General features: G+C 39.6%; 2 protein-coding genes across 16 annotated transcripts in view; one reads left to right on the plus strand and one right to left on the minus strand.

Moving 5' to 3' along the window:
- Window positions 1-17,527, plus strand: part of LOC144020339 (ras-related protein Rab-8A-like) — a 316,622-nt gene that overhangs the window by 114,617 nt on the left and 184,478 nt on the right. The window lies entirely within an intron of this gene.
- Window positions 1-17,527, minus strand: part of ptprfb (protein tyrosine phosphatase receptor type Fb) — a 273,163-nt gene that overhangs the window by 8,961 nt on the left and 246,675 nt on the right. For 9 of the 15 annotated variants that reach the window (XM_077523628.1, XM_077523597.1, XM_077523638.1 and 6 more), the window contains 5 exons: window positions 12,742-12,871; window positions 12,487-12,662; window positions 6,519-6,638; window positions 3,524-3,678; window positions 2,438-2,723 (listed from right to left, as the gene is read on the minus strand). In XM_077523628.1, the coding sequence (XP_077379754.1) occupies window positions 2,438-2,723; window positions 3,524-3,678; window positions 6,519-6,638; window positions 12,487-12,662; window positions 12,742-12,871 (867 nt within the window). The remainder of the gene's footprint in view (window positions 1-2,437; window positions 2,724-3,523; window positions 3,679-6,518; window positions 6,639-12,486; window positions 12,663-12,741; window positions 12,872-17,527) is intronic. The other 6 variants (XM_077523666.1, XM_077523685.1, XM_077523622.1 and 3 more) reach the window with 1 other exon arrangement.

Here is a 17,527-nt window from a genome sequence, read left to right on the forward strand (position 1 = left end):
CGTGGCAGCCCTCCTTGAGATAAACATTTGATTTATTCCATGACCACACTTGTAACTCAAATCATCATTCCCCACTGAAATGCCCTTAATCCATTCCAATCTACCCAAAACAAATATTATGCAATGTGTGTTTTAATACGAAAACCTAGTTAATATTATACTTCAAAAGAACTACATAATTCAACAGATTTAAAAACAATTCAGCAATTTTTGTCACGCTTAGCATCAATTAAATTGTACTGTTGCCTCCCTTGGCCACCAGGTGGCAGTATAAGCCAGACAGATGTACTTTACATTGACATCTGTTCAGTTTCAACATCTCAGCTCCTGGCAGAGGATAAAGACTATTTTTTTTTTTTTTACTGGGTTACTTCAAGTAATTCTGATTATGTTTATTGTACAAGGTGGCTGTTATCATTCATTTTATATCACACGTACTTTGCAGACGTACATGTGCCTGTCTGTGTGCAGTGAACTCTTGACTGGGTTGTTGCCAATTGTTGTGTTCATTTCTATTGTGAAAGGTGAATGGCTGGAGAAAATGGGAGATCAAATTAATGAAATGATGCATTACTATCATCTTTTAATGCGCACGTGTTAATTTCAAAGAAGCTTTTTAAAGAATGTGTTGTGAACAAAGCGTGCACATTGAAGTGTGACACCAGCAAGTTGGCACTGCTTTAGACAACAGATGGACGAGCAGGAGCGTATGCGTGTGTGTGCGTGTGTGCGCGCGAGTGTTGTGTGACCCCAAACCGCACAAACACCACACGATGGCTCCAACCATCTTTCATTGGCCGGCGCTATTATCACTTCAAACACAATGCATCATGGTCACCACCAGGGCAAATGGCAGCGCAGCGGCGCTGGGAGGGAAAACGCGGTAATGACATCACACTCGACAGCAGGTGTGTGTTTGTGTGTGTGTGTGTGTGTGTGTCACCTTGAACACCTGCTGTTTAGGTAGCGCGTGTTTGTGTACGTGTTTTCCTATGTGGGCACAGAGGTCATGGTGATAGTTTTAGACAACTTGAGAGTTTACATTTCTGATCCATTAGGTCAACGAACACAAAAGGTCAAAATGTTATGAAAATATTCTTTTATATGATTGCAAATTTGGAATCCTTGTTGCTTGTCTCTTTCCAACAATATTTGTTATGGTAAGGTTCGCCCAATGATTTCTCAGATTTCAAGTTTCAAAGAAAAGTGGCCGTGCCCCTTTTTGTCGAAAAAAATCAGCATTTTGGTGGGCCGCAGTTTCCAAATGATTAAACACTAAAATTGGACATTTAGTGTTGTGCTACCACTATCAACAAGTAGGGCTAGGTTTAAAAATCAAACAATCGATATCGAATCAATTTTTCTTTTCGAGCCTGATATTGATTTATAAAAACATTTATTGATTATTTCATATTTCTTTTTCCCATAAATATATAAGAATATAAAATTTTAAAGGCAGAGTTTTTTTTGTATTTGACTATTTTCTTGACATTTACTGTTCACATGAAATTAAAATTATTTTTTTTTTCCATTTAGGAAAGTCCTGACTTATTGCACTTTAAGACAATTCCAAATTTTTTATTTACATTACATTACATTATTTTTAGGGGTGTGAATTAACTAGTACCTGACGATTCGATTGGCAACACGATTCATAGGTCACGATTCAATACCGATTCATCCCGATATGAATTTATAAGTCGACTGTTGCGATTTTTTTTTACTTAAATTTAGAAAATACTAAACAGTAAACTTGAACTGTAAGATTTGTATAAAAATTTATTATTTATCTGAAACTTCAGTCATAACTGTGAGCCACTGTATTTAACAAACTGGTTGTAATCTGTTTCATGTTTTGCTTAATGTTCGATTAATATAACATTCTTCCATGCTTAAGGTTTGAACTCTAATCATAATTAAGATGTTTTGTTGAATATTTTTTCCATCAAAAATTAATGTTTAAAAATTGATTCGGCCGCCTAGTGAATCAAATATTGCATTGTAATATTACGATATACTGTATTGCCAAATCATTTTTTTTAAACACCACTACATTATTACTACAATTATTGAATTCGAAGTATGAAAACATTTTCATCTCATCCTTGCTGATGCCAATGTTTGTGTAACACTTAAGTGATTATAACACTAAATTATTTAACCAGTTACTTCCTCTCGAAAATTTAATATTTGTGGATATATATATATTTTTTTAATCATGTCCTTGACTTGATGTTCCATAAATAATCAATAATGGTTTAAAGTGAAGTGAATCAAGTTGATTTTTTTTTTTTAATTGAATGGATTGAGGAAATTCGAATCGCCCTAACAAGTGTACCAATTTCCATGAAAATCCAAATGTGTTTGGGTGTTTCGGCACGGAACGACCCAATTATGACAGAACGCCGCTGATGTGGCGACGCGTTTCTTTCCTCACCTTGAACTCCAGCTCCATGGCGGTGACGGTCTCGCCAGACGGCGGCTGCGTCAGCTTCTGGATGTGCGCGTAGAGGTTCCGCGCCGGCACCTCCGTGTTGCCGCACGTGGCCGCCTCCAGCAGCGCCTCGTGGATGAAGATGTACTGGTCCTCCGTCTGCACCATGTAGTTGCGCTGGGCCCGCATGCACGTCACGTGGCCGTAGATATCCACCGACTTCTCGTGCTTCATGCGCTCCAGCATGGCGTCGATCACGATGAAGCAGCCGGTCCGGCCCACGCCCGCGCTGGATGGCACAAGCAACATTTCAAAGTCCGCGTAGACCAGGGGTGTCAAACTCATGTTAGCTCAGCATGGAGGAAAATATATTACCAAGTGGGCCGCATCGGTAAAATAACGGTACTATATAACTTAACTCATTTGCTCCCAATAACGTGTAAATACGTTTTTTTTTATGTTTTAAGTGTCCCAAAGACGTATTTATACGTTTTTTTTTTTTTTTTTGTTTTTTTTTATGCTAGCGCATACAGAAGGCTTTGATGCAGCCTGTCAACTCCAAAGAACGGTTGCAGAAATGGTAGTTATTACACAAACGGCCAGCAGGTGGCAGCAGAGCAAAGGAGATCAACCAGGGCCATGTAGTAAAAAAGCTCAATTACTTACAATTTTGAATAGATTTGTGAAAACTGATGAAACTTAGCTCTCTTCTAATGCTAATTGTTTCAAAACGGAAACAGATAGAAACATACTTTATTTTCCTGATAAAAGAAGAGACTTTAATCTTTCTTTTGGTAGTTCCCATGCTTTTATAGCAATAGAACACAATATTCTGTGGGCCTTGCAAAATCAGTCAAAATTCAGTAAAACAGCCAGGAGCGAATGGGATTGTTTCTATGAAAATGGCTGGGAGTGAATGAGTTAAAAACGATTGCCGCCAATTATACGCAGATTTTCACTATTTGTGTGTCAGCCCTAAATTACGGAACTCAACTGTAATCATATCATGCGTATCTTTAATCATGTAATCACTGTAATCATGCGTCGACGCAAAATATGTGTCGACACAAAAGTGTTGTTGATTCCCACCTGCAGTGGACCACCATGGGTCCCGCATCCGGAGGATTGCAGGCCTTGACGCGTCTCAGGAAGGCCAGGATGGGAGTGGGGTACTCGGGCACGCCGTGGTCAGGCCAGGCCATGAACTGAAACTGCCGCAGCTCTCGCTTCTCACTAGATCCATTCTGCGAAAATCAAGTTCAAGCTGGGTGTAAATGCAATGGAAAAAAAAATAAAGGGATCGTGCAGAGCTGAAATACTCCCGACAGTTAAAGGTCAAAGCGCTTTAATGACATTACTCGACTTTCATTTGAAAAGCACCAGCGGTTTAATTGTCACACATTCCTCGCTACTCCTCACAAAGGTCTCAATTGGAGTCCCTCCCGGGGCAGTGATCACCGCGTGGCTGGAGGTGGAGATAAGGTGCCCACTTTCAAATTAAACACCCACCCGCACTTCCTGGGGAAAAAAGTTTTGTGAGGATTGTTTTGAGTTGCTGATTGAATCCGAGAACCTTCTCTGGCTGCAGTGTGGTTAATTAGCACAGATAATTGTGTTTTGAAAAGAACCAAAGTGAATGAACGGACGCTGCATCATGCCTACCGTTAAATATGTCATCCAAAAACAAAGAATGGAATTTTTAATTACTTTATTTCAAGGAACAATGGGGAACCCTCAGAGGTTTAAAAAAAATCAATTAGCGAAGTAAACCATTCTAACAATTAGAGCTGCAAGCAGCCAACTTTGTTGAATTGAGTTATTAAGGTATTCGGTTTTATGTTGTCATCATATTTTGCTCCATCCACACACATAGACAAAAACACAAACTCATAAAACTATTTGGCTTCACTCATCAGTCTAATACAGTTGTTCTTAACCTGGGTTCATGATGATACACCCCACTTGGCCATCATTGGCTGCAGGTGATCACACTACATTGCTTAGCTTGTGTGTGCTGCTGGGAATTTGGTGGAATAGTCGACTAGTCCCTGGTGTGATGGTACATTGTGTGATTTCTTTTCAGTCTTTCTATTGTTTTAATGCCGTCTTACTATGTATAACTATGTTGAGAAGAAAAAAGAAAGTGGTTGGAAGAATATGCGCAATATGAATTATAACGTCCCGTATAACTTAGGGTGTTCCACAGGGTTCAATTCTGGGGCCTCTGCTGTTCTCGTTGGATCTGCTGCTCCTGGTTTCCATCTTAGGAGAACATGAGTGTTTTGTTTTAAAGTGCTGTAGAAATATAGTTGAGTTGAGTGATGGGAGTCTGCATCCTCACTGCGTCATTTGCAATGCCAAGTTGAGCAATTCTAGTCCATCACATTTGGCTATCGATCTAGTAAAACTTAAGCAACAGCTGCATGGAGATAGTGAATACAAGAATACAAGCAAAAGACTACTGTCCCTGTTTATTTGGTTCACTGGCAAACCCTATACCTATGTCTTGAATTTGAAAAAAAATTCATAAATTTTTCATTAAACAAGGGTTCGGTGAAATGTGCATAGGAAAATGTTGGGTTCCAGTACGTTCAACAAGGTTAAGAAGCACTGGTCTCATACAAGGTTGAACTTTGGAAACAATTGGACAAAATGTTTGTTTTTGAAGGACCTACTGAAATCATATCCTCAGGAAACAAAAATGGTTGTTATCTACATCCACATTTCCCATAAGTAGAAATAACCGTATTAGGGCATTCTGATATGATTTAGTTCTATATTACAAATAGCTGAACTCCCAAGTAAGCATCTATATAGTTTTAGTTTAGTTTAGTTTACTTGGTCATAACAATCAATGATTAAGAAAAGAAATATAAATATAAGAACAAAGACAGAAGCCAAAGCTTATACTGTCTACCCTTTTCGCATATCGTACTAGATCAAAGTAACAGAACTATCACAAGTTCAGACATTTTCATACTGTATCTACTCATAAGTCCAATAATATACTGCATGTACGCATTCATATATCTACAAAAATGTTATTACTGACATACATGTACGGAAAAATATCTTGTATCCATATTTTTGCCACTATAAACTACACTGAATTAACTATTTATAACCTTGCAATTATACATGTACCGGTATTTACATTTAAACACAAAAACAACATTCCAGAATTTGAAGGTGACACATTGGTCAAAGCATTTTGTGAAACCAGTATTTTTATTATTCATTATATTTTTAGTTTGAAAAGTTCATAAGCCAAATGCTACCATTGACTGAAACTCTAAATTTGTAGTTTTTATTTTTTTAATTTTTTTTTTTATTATTTGAAACAACTTTGATGGACAAAGAACTTGCTGACCAATAGGGACTCGTGTTCATCAGAAGCTGAAGGTTCTATCACCAATTAGAAAAAAATACATACAAATAAATGATATATTTGATTCTATGAAGATTGAAATCATGGTTGCAATGTAGTTGGCATCCCATATGTGAATTCTTCAAGCCCTGTTCTCTCCAAATTATGATTTTTAAATTTTTTTTTTTTTAAATCTGTGTAGCCATGCTCCGCCCACACATAAGGATGAAAACCCAAATTTAGTGTCACCCATCTGTGTAGCGCCCACAGTTCAAATATGAAGCAAATTAGACATAATCAAGCTCATCCTTGAAGGATATCTGAAAATTGGTGAAATTGCCCTAAAATGGCGTTCCAAACAAAATGGCAGACATCCTGTGTTTTTTCAAGCATCTGCTTGAGTCTTTTTGCTGGTGCTACTCATGATAAACAAAACAAACTTATTGTTGTAAAATTGGCTTCAGGGGGCTGAATTTTCAAAAACAAAATTTCCCGTCGTACTCCATCCACAGAGGACAAAATTCTTTGCAATTTGATGTCACTTGTCCAATATGCTTTGAATTTGGTAGCAATCGGACAGCATCTCCAGGGATAGTTTGCTTTTGGAATAACCCACCCTGTACTTCTTCTAAGTAACCCTAAAATGACAGCTTCAAACCAAAATGGCTGCCTAGAAACTTTGCTTCTCCAACAAAATGTAAAAGTTGAATGCCGTACCTTGTAGAGTGCGAAAGTGCGGACGCTGTAAGTGGCCAACTCCACCGTGTCCAGCATGGTGACCTGGATCATGCCGTAGGTCTCGGTCCCTCGCGCCGGCCAGTACTGGTCACACTTCACCTGGCGGGTGGAGAGGGAAGAGGAGGCGGGATGTCAGAACAGAGTGTGGCGTTGAGAGGAGAGCGGCGAGCGGCGCTGATTAACAAGGAGGGAACATTAGAGGGGTCGGATCAGCGGCGACGCGCACTGTCTCATTAAAAGCTGAAGACTCAGCATCCACCAAAACATGAATGCACTCTCACCTCGTGTGTGTGTGAAGTGCACTTCAAAAGGCCACTTTGTCTTTTAGCAGCCTGTGATCATTTCCAATGAGCTAATTGTCAGGTGGCTCGCAGGCCTTTGTCATGTCCGCTTTTTAGCAGAGTCGCAATGCGGAGGACGGGGGGGAGTCTGAGGACAACGTGATTTCTCTCGTTGACTTTCATGAGTTGCACCTCGTGGTTAGCATGACTGCCTCACAGTTTTTTTCAGGTGTGCCGTTTGCTTGTTCTCGCTGTCCTCACACGTCCCAAAAAGCTGCGTGTTTGGTTCATTCAAGACTAAACTGCCCATTGGTGTGAATATGAGTGTGAATGCTTGTTTGTGTATATGGCAAGTGGCTGCTGACTATAGGGCCTGACCGATTAATCGGCCGCCGATTATTGGCCAAAACAATTGGCCAATTGGGCCAAATGGCCGATTAATTTCCCCTTAAAACATTATCGAAGAAAACAGAAATTGAAGTTTACAGTGCTGTGAAAGTACCCTGAATGCACCATTTTGCTTGTGTAGCATTAGCAACTAGCCCGTGTGTAGCATATGTTATTCTGGTTATTCTGTTGTCCCTAAGAATCCTTTAAGTTGTTTAATGACACCCAGTTGGAGTTAACTGTAAAACTAAATACACAACGCTAAGAATTACATCCACTGTATATTTAAATACAAAACATGCTTTTTTTTGTATGTCTAGCGCACAGGAAGTTAGCAAGTGCTAACCGGAAGTTAGCATCGACCTCGGGAGATATGCTGAGACTTCACAATGACTTCACAAATTCCTCACAAGTAAGTGTGGTTCATCTGTCCACTTTACCAGGTTCCAATTCAGTTTCAATTGGACAAAATTTCTAAGCTAATTTTTGAAGGATACTAACCAAAACTGTACACTTCCTTTACATTTCATAATTCGAAGTGAAACTGGCTTCAAGGGCCACATTTTATAAATGTTCCACGATTACTACCAAATGTACTTTTTCCTCCCAAAATAACCATAAAACAGCTCCTTCAAAATAATTTTTTTTTTGGCATGGGTTCTCGAGACGCTTTTGTGGATGTACTTCATGTTGCCAAGTGAAACTGGCTTCTGGGGTTGAATTTTCAAAATATTCCAGGGGATCTTAACCAAAAGAACATGTTCAACAAAATGACACTAAAATGGCCGCTACAAACCAAAATGGCAGACTTCCTGTATGTTTTCTGGCATGGGCTCTTGAGACATTTTTTCCTATGTAACTCATGGTAGACAGACCTACTAAATTTGTTGCAAAGTGAAATTAGCTTCTAGAGTTTCAAATTTTCTAAAATATTACAGAGGATTCTACCAAATGTACATTTTTCAAAAAATGAGACTGAAATGGCTGCTTCCAAACCAAATTGCGTTTGTTTTCAGACTTTGTCAATCTACTTATTATCTGGTAGATGCGCCTATTAAAATTTCATGTTAAGTCGATCTGTATTCTGAGGTGGGGGGCGTTGCTACATTAAATGCACACACAAAGCTTACCAAATTTCAACGAGTATGATTAACATGCTTTCCTTATTTAATGGTTTGCGCCTTGAGTTTTGTTCATATCATTTACATATAGCTCAGAGTAAACTCTTAAATCTTACACAGGTCATGCAGCAACTTCTGCAACTCCAGCTATCGACCAGGTTAACCCAGAAGGGAAGCAAGCAGTAGGTCAGCCATATTAATACCGAGGCGCAGAGCTGACATTTGGAAGGGCCGTCTCTTGCGGCGTAGCCCACAAATAGACAAACAAAACGCAGTAAAATCAGAAACTCTCCAATGATTTCATTTCCCGGCCGGTGGCAGGTTGCATTACTGCACTGAGTGATGAGACCTGCTTGCAGTGCAAACATATGGATTAGCAGTCAGGACTGGAATGAGAATCTCACTGTGTGGGAGTGGGCGGCCAATGTTATCCAGCGCGCGCACAGCAGGCTTTAGTATCACCTGCTTTCGCTTTGAACCTCACTTGGCACATCTCACACTGGCCTGTGCACACCTCCCATCTACTGCATCACAACAGAATGGCTCTGGGAAATGGCCGAAAATGACCCCAAATAGCTGCTTCAAGGCAAAGTGGCAGACTTGGAGAGATTCCTTGTGGGTCTACTCAGGATAAACACACATATCAAATTTCAAACTGCCGAGTTGAAACTGGTCTGTTTGTTTTTTAAAAGGACACTCCAAATGGCCGCTTCAAACCAAAATGGCCGACTTCCAGTGTCTTATCAGTATGGGTTCTTGATGTTTGTCTATTCATAGTAGACTTATCTACAAAACTGAAACAGAAGTGAGCATCTAGGATTAACAGCAGTGCTTCAGTTTTTCTTAGCTTTTCATCTGTTTGTGATGCCATAAAGGTGTGATGATTTTGACAAAAAAATTTATACATTATTTCACGTGTATTTTTTAGTCGTATATTTGTATTTATTCTAATTTTTTTCAGATTTTCATTTACTATTTTTGCATCTATTCTTAAAAATATTTTTTCTATTTCTATTTATTTTATATTTCTAATAATCCTGTATTTTTGATCCAATATGTTTGTATTTGTTTTTGGTCTAAATTTCTTTCATGTAATATTGTTGAATTTTTTTATTGAGTATTTTTTTTTTCCCCTACTTGTAATATTTTTAGATGTTTCATCACATAGTTTTGCATTGTTGTCTAATATTTTTGTATCTTATATTAAATATTTTCTTTTTTGGTCAATTATTTTTGTCTTTTTTCATAATCTTGTGTCATATGTTCAGTATTTTTTTAATCCATTATTGCTGTATGTCTTTTTGCCATGTTTTTGCATTTCTCCATCCATTTGTCAATTTCTCATTTTAATATATATTTTTTATCAATTTTTTTGTGCATTTTTCATCTAATAGTTTTGTATTATGATGAAAAACTTCAGCATTCTTTTTCCCCAGTGATATTTTTCATCCAATATCCAAAAAAAAGTTAATTATGGTGAAAGAATGTTTAATTAATTTCCCATAATATCTAATTATAAATTAAGAGGAGAAATTGTTCCCCAACTTCTCTTTACAGTTGTGCGACAACTAGTAATGTTAAAATGATGACTGAAATTAACAACTTGTTAGTCACACTTTAAACATTGCCTGTACTGCTAATAAAGGTTTTACGACGGCGACAAATTGACTTTACATTCCACTTCCTGTGCACGGTGGTCTTAGTGCAGTGGCAAGGTGAGATTTGCATGCGTTGTGATTGAATGCACAATAAACACGCGCTTCCGTATGACGGAGTGATATCTGCTTTCAAAAGCGTGTCGGCCAATTTGCCTAAATGACTGATGGCCTCGGGAGCAGCTAAATTAAAACATACGATGTTATGTTGCTGTCGAGTGCTTACCTGACAAAGGCGTTCGCTGTATTTATATTTATGCTGATGGATGGAACGGAACAGCGGGTAATTATTTTTCCTTCCTTCAAGGCTTCCTTGTAACTGATTGTTATGTGAAGGTTACATTTTGAAAAAACTTTCCCAACATTATTTTTTGGGGTGTGTTTTATAGTTTGGCTGTATTTTTAGAAGCGGGCAAATGTTGGGTGACAATCCTCTTAACTTCAACTTAAAAGAGTTTTTTTTTTTTTTTTTTCTTTCCTCCCGTCGTCGCAAGGGCCAAACGCAGGCAGGGAGCATAAACACCAGCCGCCAAGTCGACGGTGGCTGCAAAAACATATTAGTATTATGTGTGTGTAGTGGTAATGAATGAAGAATGTAATTCTCATTATTATGGAAATCCGTCCGGCAGACAGGTACAGATTTAGAGAAACTTTGGGAACGATGGCGTCTGCAAACTGACTTTGATCAGGCTGACAAATCCAGCTGAGCACAAGCAGGCGGCAAATAAAGGAAGGTCTGCATGCACAAGCCACTGCTGGTGTGTATATTGGAGGGATCATCTGACAATTGAGCTTTCATTAAGAGGTTATGCGATGTTCAATGCCCTTTCTTTTCTTTTTTTTTCTTTCTTTTTTTTTTTTTTATTGAGCAGGATTACGTGAAACTACCAACTTTGCACACACTGCAAGTATTTTGTTACATTTTTGCTTTCATTCATTTTAATGACATCCTGCTGCAGTGTGACAGTTTATGTTCTATTTTTAACTTATTTGCGGCCAAAAACGTATAACTATGTTCCATTTGAAATATTTTAAGTGTCCCAAAGATGTAGTTATACGTTTTTTTGTTTTGTTTTGTTTTTTAATGCTAGAGCGTACAGAGGGCTTTGATGCAGCCTATAAACTACAAAGAAAGGTTGACAATCAATGGTAGTTAATACAAAAACGGCCAGCAGGTGGCAGCAGAGTATAAGAGATCAACCAGGGCCATGTTGCAAACAAGCTGATTTCCCCACAGTACTAAACAGATTTGTGCTAATGCTAATTGCTGCAAAACGGAAACATAGAAATGTGCTTTTTTTCCTGACGAAAAAAAAAAGCTTCTTTTGGTAGGTTCCATGTTTTATAGCAATATTATATATTATTATATATAACGCAATATTCTGTGGGCCTTGCAAAATCAGTTAAAATCCAGTAAAAAGGGGGGCGAAGTGGGTTGCTTCAGTGAAAATGGCTGGAAGTGAATGAGTGAATTAAACCTAGCATTTTTAATATTTGTGAATATTGTATTTAATATTTTTCATCTGTTGTATTATTTTCTAATATTATATTGTAATATTTATAATAATGTAGTAGGTATATTTTTCTAAATGTATTTTTACTGTTTTGGTAATATTTTTCCTTCTCCCTGCACCCATCTAATGTTTCAGTATTTATTTATTAATTTTACCAATGATTATTATTTTTTTTTCATCTAATAAATCTCATTATTATTCTCAATATTTTATTTTTTTGTCTGACATTAACCATCACTTTCCAATATTTTGTCATTTTGTTTTTAGTATTTTTTGATTTGTTCCCCAATCTTTTTCCTGAAAGTTTTTTATTAGGTTGCAGGCCATCATTAAGGCACCAATGCGACGTCGGCTAAATGTGACCGACCAGACGTTGGCACGTCACGTAGAAAAATTGCGTAAACACACACCACACCAACCCCGACTATTACATACCTTCAGCACATGCACGAGAAGTAATTCCCCTCCATACCATCAGCGGCGGTAGTGATTATTCCAAAAGGCAACCATAAACCTCTTTACGGGGTCGGGATATAAAAATGTAAACAATGCATACCGGTTACTTTTTCTGTCACGATGTCCTCCCACGTGAATGAAACCCTCCGGCTTTTTGCACAGTATCGCATATAAAAGTAAACCCTACCTGCTATATCCAGTCGCATCCGCATGTCATGCCATAATTTGGCTTTCATACCTTTATCGGCATACCCTTTAAGACACTGTACGTTCAAATGCACAAAATGAGCGAAAAAAATGGTCCAGGCTTTCCATCAGTACTGTCTTGGATGTCTTCTTGCCCTGTGCGCTGATTCGCTCGCTAACAGCCAATCAGAGTGATCAAATGCCCCGACGTTGATTCAACATGTCGAATTAAGTGGAAACGCCACCCCCATCCCCCCCAACTCGATCCGACTTTAAGACCGTAATTTAGACCGTCGGCCCAACGCTGTCCGACTCCCGACGTCGGATTAGCGTATCTAAGCCTTTACCCTGGACTTCTCCTCCAGTCGCGTCATCATGACAATGGTGCTGGAGCGCTGCTCCCACACCATCCTCCAGAAATCGCTGAGCGTCTCGGGCAACGGTCCCTGCGTGGCGATGTAGGCGTTCTGCTTGCGGTAGCCGTCGATGTAGTTGGCGTTGATGTAGTCGCTACCTGGCACCGCTGGCAAGCAAAAGAGGGTTTCAGTCTACATTTTTCTGAGTGCTCGTTCGGCAGCTGATGTTTTGTGTGACATTTTTACTTTTACCATCGACGGAGGTAAGCACCACCCTGGAGTGGTCGTAGGCGATGACGTTGGCGTAGCGGTTCTTTGGCTTGTTCACTTCCATGTTGGAGTTCTCCCAGGTGAACTGCTGGCCCGGATCGATGGACTGGGGAGGGAGGAATCAAGCATTGGCATTGCGGCACAAAATATGAGACAACATCAATACATCGACAAAAGGTAGTCAAGATGAGTTCCAGCTTTCCAACGCTCCAGTTATGTTGGTTTCTCAGGAAAAGCAATAATGCTCCTACTTTATGTTCATTCGACCTGGGATATTTTTATTATTCAGAAGTATCAACCTAAGTCAATAACATTAATTAACATTGTTTAATTCTCATTATGAACTAAATTAATTGCCATATCAATTTATAACCATACTCAGTCAATACAGTACCCCTGCGACACATAAAAACAAAAACACACACACAAACACACACACAAAAAAAACACAAAAAAAAAATGTAACAATAGGTCATTTTGAGAAGGGTTAGGGAGGTCAAGACTTTTTAAGAGTGTACACGGAGCGTACATTTAAAAAAAATAAAAATACGACCACATTGTGAGTTTGTATTAGAACAGAAATTCTATAGCATTTACTATTTCTATTTTAACTCTCCTATTATGTCTGTTAAGGTCAGTTTGACCCGGGCATGTACAGGGTGTTCCAAAATGGTTGACTCCATTTCGTAGGCCAATAATTGTGACAATTTTCTTTGGAATGACCTCAAATTTTCACAGCTTGTGTACAAACGTTTCAAGTTTGTGTGTGTAACGTTTGGCATTTCTATCTTTTCAGGTTGAGCAATGAAGTTCACTTCAAAAGAAAAGGCATTTTGCGTGTTAGAGTATGCTCGGATTCAGTCACAAATTTTGCAAAGAAGGCACCAACTAAAAAACAAATTAGAACTTGGCACCAAAAATTTCAAGAAAAGGGCCCTTTTTAGCACGAGCTTGAATACTACTCGACCAGTGCAGAGTCACAGACGGCGCTCATATTGAACATTTATGAAAATCTGTCATAGAACCAACAAATATTTGTACTTTTCTTTGTAAATGTAACCAATAAGACTTATATACCTTCAACATAAAGTGTATTAAGTTTCATTAAGATCCATCAAGTAGTTTCCGAGATATAGGCATTTAGAATGGGGTCAATCATTTTGGAACACCTTGTATAAGGTGTCGGCTGAGAAATAAACTTTTCACACGTTTTTCAGTTACACAAATATAGCCGCTATTTTCACATCCTTTTTAATTTTGTGTGTGCATTTTCCATGACTTTTGCTCGCCAGTTGTCGAAAGTGCATTTGTGGATCGTTGCGCACGCACATTTATTCTTGAGACAAACATCACGCTGCTTTGAGATTTTCACACACACAAGCTATCAGATAATCACGTTTTTAAGGTCTGTTGGAAGACAGACTGCTTTAGTGGTGTAGAAGAAGAACATTTAACCGCAGAAGAAGAATGTCGTTCGAGTGAAGGCAAAACAAGCTCAAGGGAAACAAACAAGGTCGCATTTTGTTTCCCAACTTGTGCAAAAATAAACACATAATGGAAGGACAGCTAACGAGTCGATTTCTGTTTTCTTAATGTTTAATTTTAAACGAGAATCAACTCGTTTCCGTTCAATGGAGATAACAACACTGCCTCCCCGTGGACGGAGGAGGAACGGGCCTTAGACACGTGAACATCTGAGGACCTGTGGGAAAATCTCAAAACAGCGTGATGTTTGTCTCAAAAAATAAATACGCGTGCGTGGCGATTCACAAACGACAACTTGCAAGCAAATGTTATGTTTCAGTTTGGTGAGTTTGGGGTTTTGTTTAGTTTTGGGTGTTTATGTTGTCTGTTGCACGGTTTTGTCTCCCCTAGTCTCGTTATTGTTAAAGGTCCACCTGCGTGTGTCTTCCCTCCCCGTTTGTGTTGACCTAATTAGTGCCTTCTGCCTGCTGTGTCTTCCAGGTGTGTCCTGTTAGTGTCTCATTAGTGTTGGTATAAGGGAGTGGTGTTTGTCTCACGCAGGTGTGGGAGCATTGTTGTAGTGTCTTTGCTTGTCCTGTTCAAGTGTGCTGCAAGTTTCTCTTTGTTTGTTCCAGTTTCCTTCCGTCTAGTTAAGTTTATTTACGTTTGGTCAAGTTTCCCTACGTCTGTCACAGTTCATCAGGTCAGCTCACGTTGCAACTCCAGTCTCCACGTCTTCTCAAGTCTCTCACATCATGCCCGGTCTGCTCACGATCCATCCAGTTATTTATTTAGTTATTGGAAAAAGCGCCATATCTGGTCCTGCCCGTTTGTCTTCCTGTCACGCTTCTCCGCCTTTGGGTCCCACCACATCCACACCATGACAGCAAAGGTCATGGAAAATGCACACACACAAATCGCGGATATATTTGTGCATCTGAAAAGCACGTAAGAATCAAGAAAATGTTTGTGGATCTGAAAAAGACGTGAAAATCACAAATGTATTTGTGTGAATATTTTTGAGACAAATCTCTCCCCATACTAACGAAGGCGCTTCTGCAGCACAGCCGCTGGCGGCCGATCAATAGCAAATAACATGAAACTGGGTGACATTATCGACATGCGGGATAGGACGTCGTCGCACATCCCCGGCCGATCAATATGTATGCGACTATGCGGTCTGATGTCATCTGGAGACAAATGGCGCTTAAAAAAGGAGTGGCAATTTGTACTGCATGGAACTTGGAATCATGATTGGTAGCACGTCTGCCTCTACGTTCTGATTTTGGCTAGATTTGAGCTTTCACAGTATACATAATAGATATAGTGTGTGTACATGTCTCCATTGGATAAACATCAATATTTACATCATTGCATCCACAAACGGTAGGCATAAAACCATAAATGACACTTGTTTTCTTCCGATCCATTTTCAGTGAAAATTGGCCTAAACGGCGAGCGGTGGGTCGCGGTGACAAAGCGGCACGAGCGATGTCGTGTGGCGCGCGGGCTGGCACACCATCTGCCGGGCCACGAGGGTGGTCTATCTCGTTTCCTATCGCTTGCCATCGCCAGAGCCGGGCCGGCTGCTGGCCGTCGTCGCGGGCCGCTTCCTGGCCAGCCCCGGGTCGTTTACACGAACATGCTTGGAGGGCAACATGTCGGTTTGGATGCGCATGTGTTGTGCGTAGAGAGCCACTGGTAGTTATTTACAGATAATACGACCACTGGTATCCCTACTAATGTGTCTACTATGTTATTTAATGCCTCCACATTTGGTTTGTCCATGCTGTTTTTTATTACCGCATTTTCCGCACTATAAGGCGCACCTAAAAGCCTTCAATTTTTTCAAAAGCTGACCATGCGCCTTATAATCCAGTGCGCCATATATGGATCAATATTGAGCCGCAACAGGTCTCGCTGTCAAGACGCTATCGGTAACCCTGCACGATCGGTGACGCGCATGCGCAGAAGATCCCGCCATCTTGGATCGCTAGCTAATACTAATACTTTACCTCAGAGAAAATAACAAAACAGCTGTTGATTCATTTTGGGAGTGAATGGAGTTGTCAGAAAGCTGGTTTGTTAATCTATTAATAAAGTTTGACTGACCTATCTGACTGTTTTGTTGACATTCCCTTTAGCGCAGCACCATCTAATGGATGCATAAGGTAACCCCAGCCTCTACTGTAGCGCCTTATATGTGGAAAAAGTTTTAAAATATGTCATTCATTGAAGGTGTGCCTTATAGTGCGGAAAATACGGTAATTAATTTATTATTTACACTGGAATAGTCATTGTTATTATAAATGTATAAGGTGGCTATCGTTGATAATTGGCCACACATGGTGGGTGGCAGAGCTCAGGTTGTAAGATAATTGTCTCCCAACTGTGGGTTTGATCCTAAACCCTTGTGACCATGTCCAAGTGTCTCTGATCAAAAACAGTGAACCCAATTAGCTGCTCCTGATGCTGCATCATCAGTAGGCAAATGTGTTATAGCGCTTTGAGTATCTTCAAAGTAGAAAATCCCTATACAAGGGTAAGTCCACTTAACACATTATGTATTATGCAGTTGTTAATAAATACCCACATTTTGACCTTGCAACTGTTTGTATTGCCATTACATACTATGAGGGGAAACAATTTCCAAATCACCTACCATCCTTCAATCAATCCAACCTGTCAATCAGGTGTACTCGAAACAGACCGAAGCGTGTGAACAAATAAATGAATAAACAAAAAAGTGGCATCCTGATATTTTTCTGTACGCGAGGACATCTCCCCGCTCTCCAAAGCTATGTGCCACTTTAAATGCTAATTTGCCTTGCTCCTTTTTATACAGGACGAGAGGTAATCCCTTGCCGAGTTGCATCACAAGATGCGCGCATCCAGACGCGCGCCGATTGCCTTTGCTCCGTTACCACCTGCTAGTCTTGTGTACAAAGGAAAAAAAAAAGAATAAACAGTACGCAGCGGCTTTTAATGTAATTAAGCTGTGTCGGGATGGGATCAAAGCGGCACAAACTTCCTGGAAACGTGCTTGAAAAGCAGGAGGTTGTGGTTGGTGTTGGAGTGATAAAATGAACCGCACATATTTGTGAATTTGAAACCTATTACCGTATTTTCATGACTATAAGGCGCACCGCATTATAAGGCGCACCTTCAATGAATGACATACGGTATTTTCAAACTTTTTCCATATATAAGGCGCATCGCACTATAAGGCGCATCGCATTATAAGGCGTACCTTCAATGAATGACATATTTTAAAACTTTTTCCATATATAAGGCGCTA

The sequence above is a fragment of the Festucalex cinctus genome, chromosome 1 (assembly GCF_051991245.1).
Source record: "Festucalex cinctus isolate MCC-2025b chromosome 1, RoL_Fcin_1.0, whole genome shotgun sequence".
In the NCBI taxonomy this organism is placed as follows: domain Eukaryota; kingdom Metazoa; phylum Chordata; class Actinopteri; order Syngnathiformes; family Syngnathidae; genus Festucalex; species Festucalex cinctus.